At 44.7% G+C, this 8,945-nt stretch overlaps 1 protein-coding gene across 11 annotated transcripts in view; it reads right to left on the bottom strand.

Moving 5' to 3' along the window:
• GALNT18 (polypeptide N-acetylgalactosaminyltransferase 18) overlaps positions 1–8,047 on the bottom strand; it is a 938,084-nt gene extending 930,037 nt beyond the window's left edge. For 4 of the 11 annotated variants that reach the window (XR_012903608.1, XR_012903609.1, XM_075927909.1 and 1 more), the window contains exon 1: positions 7,368–8,044. Coding sequence is in view for 9 of the 11 variants with exons in the window: in XM_075927909.1 (XP_075784024.1) it covers positions 7,368–7,602 (235 nt within the window). In the remaining 2 variants the exon portion in view is untranslated. Of the gene's footprint in view, positions 1–6,153; positions 7,135–7,367 lie in introns of those variants that run through there. The other 7 variants (XM_075927908.1, XM_075927912.1, XM_075927913.1 and 4 more) reach the window with 5 other exon arrangements.
• Positions 8,048–8,945: the final 898 nt, after the last annotated feature.

The raw sequence follows: 8,945 nt of genomic DNA, 5'->3' as shown, positions 1-8,945 counted from the left end.
ACTGTTCATTATTTCCTGCAACGCTGAAAAATGTATGGTATTGGGCTGTGTTTGTGACAACTGCCTTATGAAAAGTTGCAGCTTTGTTCCAAAGGCTTTGAGGTGTGAATAAACCTGGTTCACCGCTGCATCTTTCCCCTGAAGACTTGTGTTCAGTACATTCAGATGCTTTGTTATGTCAACTAGAAACCCCAAATCAGCCAGCCAAATAGGATCAGATAGTTCTCACATTGGTTGTCCCTTTGTTTCCAAGAATTCTCCGATTTCCTTTCTGAGAGAGTAGAAACGCTGCAGTGCAGACCCCCGACTGAGCCATCTTACATCGTTGTGATATAAAACATCTTCGTATTCAGCCTGGATGTCCAGTAGAAACTGTTTAAACTGGTGGTGGCACAGGGCTTTAGAGCTAATAAAATTAATAGTCTTTAGCACCGGTTTCATAACATGATCATATTTGAGATGTTTAGCACAGAGAACTTGTTGATGAATGATACAATGGAGTTTAATAGCTTTGCCTCCTTCTTCGATCACCTTGTTACAGATTAGGGTTGATAATCCACTTCGTTCACCAGCCATGGCAGGTGCCCCATCAGTAATAATCCCAGTAATTTTGTTCCAATGCAGTTTCATGTCATCTATGGCGGAACTAACAGAAACAAATAAATCTTTTCCTCTAGTTTGGTCCGTAAGGCTCTGGAGATCAAGTAGCTCTTCAGTCACATTCATTTCATCGTCCACCCCTCTCATAAAAATCATCAACAGAGCTGTGTCAGATAGGTTCGTGCTTTCATCACAGGCTATTGAAAAGAAGTCAAAATCCACTCCTTTGGATGTCAACTGTCTCTTAATATCTGATTAAATCTCTTCAATTTTCCATGCTACAGTGTTACGAGCTAGGCAAATGTTGGCAAACTCTTGCTTCTTCTCGGGACAGATATTCTCAACCATTTTCATAACGCATTCTTTGATAAAGTCACCCTCAGCAAAAGATTTGCAATTTTTAGCAATTAACGTTGCCACCTCATAGCTCGCCCTTGTGGCATTTTCATTTGACTCACGGGCTCTTGTGAAAAATCGCTGTTGTGACATTAAAACAGCTTCAAGATGCTTCAACTTTTCACTGCGGTTGAGCCCTGTTAGCTTGTCGTATGTGCTATGTCTCGACTGGTAGTGTCTCTTGACATTAAATTCCTTATAAACAGCCACAGTCTCTTGGCATATCAGACAAACACAGTGATTCCGTATTTCAGTGAAGAAATATTCCACTTTCCACCTGTCCTGGAAGCGGCGGCCCTCACTGTCAACTTTCCTTCTCTTATTTACAGTCGCCATTTTTGAAATTGACCAGAAGGGGAAGGGATCACGTGAGCGCAGTGCCAGAGGTTTTGGTCTAAGTGTGTTCGTCCGAGCACTAATACACTGCCCAACAAGAATTCTCTTGCCTTTGTGGCTGTGTGTGGTGAAGAGTCTAAGGATGAGCTCAGGCGTGTTCGCAGCTCCACGTGCCCGAGCCCGCCAGGAAGCTGACAGCGCGCAGCGCCAATCACAGGTACTGAGACATTTCCCGATCTCTGCAGCTGAGAACCGGGAAAATGTCTCAGTACCCGTGATTAGCGCTGCACGCTGTCAGCTTCCCGGCGGGTTTGGGTACGTGGAGCTGCGAACATGCCCGAGCTCATCCTTAGTCCTGAGCAGCACTCGGGGATTCATTGGGGGCTATAAAAGATAGATATTGCCAAATTACCTGTGGGGCCATATTAAACCAGAACATGGGCCGCAATTGGCCCGCGGGCCGGACTTTGGACATGCCTGCTGTATACTAATAACACCCTTCCACACATACAGCATTGAAGAAGTCATTACCATCAAAACGTTTAGAAAATTCAGTAAATTACTTCTAGCATTGTCATTTCCATTGTGAATTCCTTCCAAGTGAACTATCCTAGTTCAACTAAAATCTCAAAGAATCACATTCTTCAAAAGCAAATATAATAATAATAATAATAATACTAATAATAATAATACAAAAGGAAATATTATATCTGCAGTAATAATATTTGATCCAAGATAATGACTTTAATAAAGTTTAAAAAGGAAATGTCCAGTTTTGGTCAATACATTCCAGTATCTGCAAAATAAATCCATGGCAGGAATATAAATAGGTGACAGATGTTACAAGCATAAAGGAAATTTAGATGAATAAATATTAAGCCGCATTTCTAGCTCTGGTGAATTTTCTTTTTCTTAACTTTTCTGCATATTGTACCATGAATATATTGGGCTAATGGTGATTCTGGTAAGAATACAGATCCTAGTGAGATGCACTCCTCTAGCTCAAGCCACTTGAATAAAGTTTCTTTTTTATTCCACTCACTTTTTTCACCTCAAAGCATGAGAAGACATGACAGCTAAACTCACACAAATCTCCACTGCCAGGCACTAACTTAGAACGAACAAGACAGTCATAGCATAAGGGGAAAAAATAATGATAAAACCAATGGGACTTATCCTGCAAAACCTTATGACACCTTCCTCACACAACTAGTCCCTTTGACTTCAAAGTCCCTTTGACACATTGCTGGAATATAGACTACACATGCAGGACCTTTTGTAATGGAATATGTACTTGCTGGCCCAGATTTTTCCTTGATTTTACTGTCATTGGAATAAACACATGTTATTTAGTGATACATATATTTAGTTGCTTTTTTGCTTGAGGAAATGAACTAAGAGGTGATGGTGGCAAGCGTTATTTCAGATCCTGTGGCCCTGGATTGATAGACTCATACAGAGGTTTCCATTCAGCTACAATGTATTGCAATGGATAGTGAGCTTTACTAGATGACAGGTACAAGCACACTTCCCAAAGAGGGCACTGCGGGGGCAGGAGGGGGAAAGAGAGAGAGAGAGAGATAATGGAAATAATTCTTTCCAGAAAACATGTCAGAAACTCCCATATCCACTTTGTTCTCAGCTTACTTCTATCAGAGTTATATCTACAGCAATGACTTCAGCTTCACAACATGGCACCTCCAGAAGAAATGAGGCAGTTGGAAACAACACTGGATGCAGAAGCACGCATGCACCACGGATTAAACTACTAGTAACATGTAGGTGGCTGAGTACTTACCTACTGGTAAGTGGATTTTAAACCAGAATCACACTCCACAGATGCCACTGCCCATTTTCTTTTCTGTTTGAATTTGCTTATATATCATGTTGGCAGAGCAACTAGAAGTGAGTTAATTTCATACACTCCGGATCTCTTCATGTGACACAGAAATGCAGCCACCTCTGGGACAGAAGCATTGAACAGCACAAAATGGCACAGCATAAACAGGTCAGGGCAGAAAACCAAAAAAGCACAAGAGAGTTTTCAGTGAGAGCTGTGCGACTGTAGAATATCTTTCCAAAGGAAACGTTAGTCTCTCCATCTCCTAAGACATTTAAAAGTAGGCTGAAGAAAACTCTAAATTGCTTGCATATTACTGTTAGCGCTGTTTCTCTTGTCATCACAGCCTGTCTAATTTTACATTGTAACAACAGATCAGCTTTCATATTTTCTGAGTTTGCACGAAATTTAGGCAAGTTCTTTTTTAGTACCAGGGTAAATGAATGAAAAATTATTAAGATGAACTATGTGCTGTGAAGAAGTACTCTTGTACCAAGTATAATAAAATGAGGGAATTTGGGTTTTGGTTTTTTAAAGCAATAAATTCCTTGTACAGTTAGGAGAATGAACCTTTCTTCATGCAAATTGAGATTTTATTTTAATTGCAAACTCTAGACTTAAACCACTAACATTTTTTTGAATACTCATTCATTACAACACTCATCAACCTTAGCCCTTTACAGTATATTGCCTGGTAATAAGCTTCAGACACAAAAAATACCTCTATCGCATTCATTTCCTAACAATAAGAAAGATTGCATTTTGCACAAAACTATCCATCTGACCATATCCTCATTTTCACATACACACAAATCTTCTCAAAAATCAAAATGCTATTTTGTTAGCAAACTGTAAAGGAAATAGAGATAGTGTACAATAAATGCCTTCTTCTGCAGAAATAATGCCAATAGCAATACTTAGTACTTTGCATTTTGAAAAAAGAAACAAAATTATCAGCTCCTTTACCTTTATGACCTGCTGCTTTAGAGAAAAGTAGGTGAGTACATCTCACTTCACAGAGACAACTGAAAGGTAAAGAGACTTCCCCAAGGATAGTCAACAAGTCAGTGGCAGGATTGGGAATACAGACCAGAAGTGAATGGCCTCCAGCTTCAAGCTCAAATCCCTACCCCATTATGCTGCCTCTCAAAGTATCATTTGTCATGGGTCTGTCTCCCTAGCTAAACTACAACATGGCCAATCCTCCATCAGACTGCCCTTTATGAAAACAGCAGCAAAACAGCTTTGCACATCACAGCAGGTGCACAAGACAGTACTGGGGCAGAAATGGCAGTATGACTCTGTGCAACGTTCCATGAGAATCAGGTCAGCTGTGAGCTTGCTGGGTGCCCTGAGTTTATATCATTGCATAATGGGCCAAAAAAAGGTGCCTGAGGTGTGGGCAGAGCAGAAGTAACTCAAGGTAGACATTCTTATGCCACCTCCTAGAGCCTAAACAAAAAAGTACACAAACAACATTCTGATGACAAGCAATTGCTCGGAAACATTTGCTGGAGAACTACAGATACACAGCTGTGGAGGCTGATGGTGAACAGGATGGTGAACAGGTTCACAACATGAAAAGTGAATATCTGTGTTTTCCACATTTGATCCATTCACTTCAATTTTTGACCAGTGCACAATCTCACCCAGTATTTACTTTCTCGTGCTATTATCTTTAACCCCCACTTTCTTTCTCACTGAAGCCAAATGTCTCCAGACTAAGGATTTGCTTATTACAGTACCTTTAATTTAAAGACTTTTTTCTTTGAAAACACCCACCCTATAATTTCCAATCTACTGTAGTTAGTAAATATTACAAGGCTGCAATTTATATTCCCAAGGAATTCCTAGGCACCATCGAATTAAATCATTCAATCTGGAAACAAATTAAAATAAAGTATCAGGGAAACTCTCTTGTGGAAAATATATTTCGGTTATCACTTTCCTGGCAAGCAGAGACAACCCTAAAGAACAGTATTCCATTGCCCTTGCTAGTTTCATGTCTTGTCAACATTTGTCAAAGCAGCTGAGGCACTCAGAGCTTCCAAAAGAGTATTCTCCAATAAAAAAAAACCTAGAGAAAAAAGCTCAATGCCAAACTACAAATAACTTTAAGAAATCAGTCCATAGCCATTATGGAGGAAGATCAGTTATATATATAGAAATGAATTCCAAATCGATCATTTGCTGATGCTGATCCAAAGCCCAGTGAAGTCATTGGGAGTCTTTCCATTGACTTCCATGGGGTTTGGATCAGGCCCCAAAAGATATATCCTCAACTGTCACAAAACTCAGCAAAACAATATTATTAAAAAGTATTATGTATCTTCAGTAGCATCCACCTTTGTGAATCACTATGGTTTGGCCTTGAATTCCCAATCCAGGAAAGCAATGTTCTGTTGATTTGCTCAATGAACATGTAGTATCATTAAGAAGAATATTACAAACCCCCATAAATTTGATTTTAACTGTTTTTAATAGCTGTTATAACTTATCACACTATGTAGCTGATAAGAGAAGCAGACACCCATGTTCTTAAAAAGGAGTTTAAGGAACTGAAAACCCAAAGCAACATTATTAGATCCAATAATTACCCTCAGTCTTCCTTGAAAAAGATCAGTTTATTGCATCTTTCACTATCAAAGACCAAGAACAAGTTATGGCCTTAGCAAGCAGACAGAGATGTAAAAGAGCACCACCACTACAGATCATTAGGCATTAGACTAGTATTTTCAAAGAAGTCCAGGGGAGCTAGGCATCCATCTAACTCACATGGAACATCATGACATTCAATGACTCCGGTACCTAATTCTCACGAGAGCTTTTGAAAACCCCTGCCTTGATACAGAAAGCTCTTGTAATGCACTCCATTGCCACTCAGGCAAGAATATATTCCTCTTCCAAAATTAATCTGAGGGATCCAGGTAAATCTGAGGGCTGCATCAAAGTCGGAACTAGCAGGAACTGACCTCACTCACCCTTCCGACAGGAAACTAATCCAGATTCCAGACAATGCTCAGAAAAGCAAATTGAGTAGTTTAAAAAATACCGTCTCTTCAAACCCATTGGAAGACATGTACAGCCAGAAGTCAGCATGAAATACCCGGGCGTTAAAGCCCCATCCTCCGCTCATTTTGAACACATGCGGCTAATTCTCTTCCCTCTGCTGTCTGTTTACATTGCCAAGATGCAAGTTCGATAGGTCAAAACTACTGGGGAGACAAGTTGATCTGTGCGCTGGCGGCGGGCAGGGCAGCAGAGACCATGTATTCACCAGGTGATTTGCTCTGTGCGCATGCAGGCAGACTGCGGGGGCTTATGCCGGGGGCCCGAAGAGCACAAAAGGGCTCCCCGGCAGCCCCTTGCCCAAGATCTTATTTCCCCTCCCTCCGCCGGGAGCTGAAACTGCACAAACTCCTAAAGGGGGCGCCGCAGCCAAGCAACGCAAGCCCCCGGGCACTGCCTGGCGAATTGCGCAGGAACCATGCCACACCCCCCGCAGAGGAGGAGGAGGCCGAAGCACAAGGCGTCAGCCAGAGGCGAACCCGGCCCAGCCCCCAGGCTGGCTACCGCGGCACAAGCTCGCAGGCGGGCAGGGTGCGCCCAGCGAGGCTCTGTAACGCGCCGGGCTGGGGCGGGTATCGCTGCCAGCGCCCCGCGCCAGATGTAGCCGCTGACACCGCAGATGCTAGAGGGCCGCAGAGCTCCCCAGCCGCCGTCTGCCCTGCTCGGCGCCTCCCAGCCTTGCCACAGCAGGAGCCCGGGCTCGGGAGGCTATGGCAGGTGCCTTCCCCAGGCAGGGGGCAGACAGCAGCGGGCTCGCCCAGCCTCGCGGGTCCAGCTTGAAATCGCCCCCAAGCTCTCCCCTCCCCCGTTCAGCAAGCTCTGCAACTAGGGCCGCGCAACCAGCAAGCACCAAGCCCAGCCGCCCCGCGCCGCCGCCAGCCAGGGCGCTGCACTCCCGGCGCTCACTCACCAGGCAGCCAGCGGAGGCTGCGAGCAACTTCTGCCCGTACGAGTCTGAACAAAGCCCCCGATTCTTCAGGGCTCCCGCCCGCCGCCCGCCTCTCTCCTGCGCTAGCAGCGGCCTCGGCCACACGCACAGCAAACCAATGCGAGAGGAGGGGACCGGGAAGGCTGCAAAGGAAGGACGGGTGGGGTGAGGGAAGGCAAGCGGGGAGGAAGGTGGTACCTTGTATGTGCTGCTTGATGACATTCTCCAAGTGATCCAGCCTTTCTATAATCCTCAGCGTGTCCCCTTTGTCTTCCTCTAACTTTTTCTCTGAGATCGGCTCCTGCACTTTCACATAGACACTGGCAATGTAGTTGGTGACCCAGCCCACGTAGAGCAGGCAGATGATGTTAGTCATTCCACTCAAGATCACGCAAGTGGACACCAAAGTTTTGGTTTTCCTGGTGCAAGCCATCCTGAGATCCCTCCATAGAGCTCCACAAATGCAGGAAAATAAAATGAAAGTGCGATGAAAGAAATCCTTCCCTTCCCCTTTCCCCCGAAACGGAGACTGCTCAAGTCAGTACATTTCCATGCAGGAAGTTCTCTAGTCCAAAGAATAAAAACCTCTCTCGCCTACCTAGCAGAGAGGAAGGGGGAGAGCGGGTTGGCAATATTCGCCTGGATTTAATACATTACAACAGCTGAAACTTTGCCCCAGAAGCCAGCCATCAGGAGTGTCACTTGCCCGCCTGGCTGATCAGTTTAGGAATCAGCCTCTGCCATAAGCATGAAGCAGGCGCGCAGTCCAGTGCCCAAGTGTTGCAAACTTTGTTCTCCTCGGCGCTGCTGCCCATTGCACGCAGCCACGGCTCCAGAATCCGAGCTTGCACAGCGCTTGCAAGGGGGCGGGCTCTTACGGCCTCAGATCGACAGAGCGTCCCTCCAATAAAGAACCAGCTATGGAGGCGAGTCTTCATATTACCTTACGACCAACGGGGACCTAGCAGGGGCGGAGTTCTAGCAGGGCCCACTTGCTCGCGAGCTATGTCAGGCACCCACCGTCGTGCACAGGGTGCTTGGGGCCCACGAGTGCTACAGCTGGAGGGCGGAAAGGGCAATTTCTCCTTCCCACGGTCTCAGCGTTTGTTAGCTGGAGAAATGCGAGCAGGGTTTTTCCTGAGCTTGCCCCCGACACTGAGCCCACCCAAGTCCTAGCTTTTAACCTAGAACAACTTTCTGATTTGTCTCGGGAGCCAGCTGCATTTTTTCTGCCACTCTTGTGCTGGGGCCAGTAAGTTGTAAAAACAAACCTGGGGTCCACTATACTCTTGTCACATCTACCCAGAGAAACACGTTGATTTGTTTTCTGGGGTGAAGACACAGAAATTCCGCTTGTGCCTGTGAACTGTTGACTCCAGATAGTCAATTTTCCATCCTGAGCATCTTTCCCCTTGTCTGTTTTTCTTTGGTTTGTGTGTGTGCTAGAGTGTGTCTGTGGGCACGTCTACATAGCAGGGCTAACGTCGAATTAAGCTAGGCAACTTCAGCTACATCAATTGTGTAGCTGAAGTCAAAATAGCTTAATTCAGCTTTTGGTGCTGTCTGCAGAGCAGAAAGTCAAAGGAAGAACACTGTTCCTCTGACTTCCCTGGCTCCCCGTGAAATGAGGGTTACAGGAGTCAGAGTAAGAAGTCCTCCAACTTGCCATTATTTCAAATTAATGACACACTCATTGTTATTTAGGAATAACATCAGTAATTCCAAAATAAAGCTGCAGTGTAGCTCTGTGTTCCTGAGAGAGATGGAGAGAGGGAA

The sequence above is a fragment of the Pelodiscus sinensis genome, chromosome 4, assembly GCF_049634645.1.
Source record: "Pelodiscus sinensis isolate JC-2024 chromosome 4, ASM4963464v1, whole genome shotgun sequence".
Classification (NCBI taxonomy): Eukaryota; Metazoa; Chordata; order Testudines; family Trionychidae; genus Pelodiscus; species Pelodiscus sinensis.
This window is presented reverse-complemented; position numbering and strand designations above follow the sequence as displayed.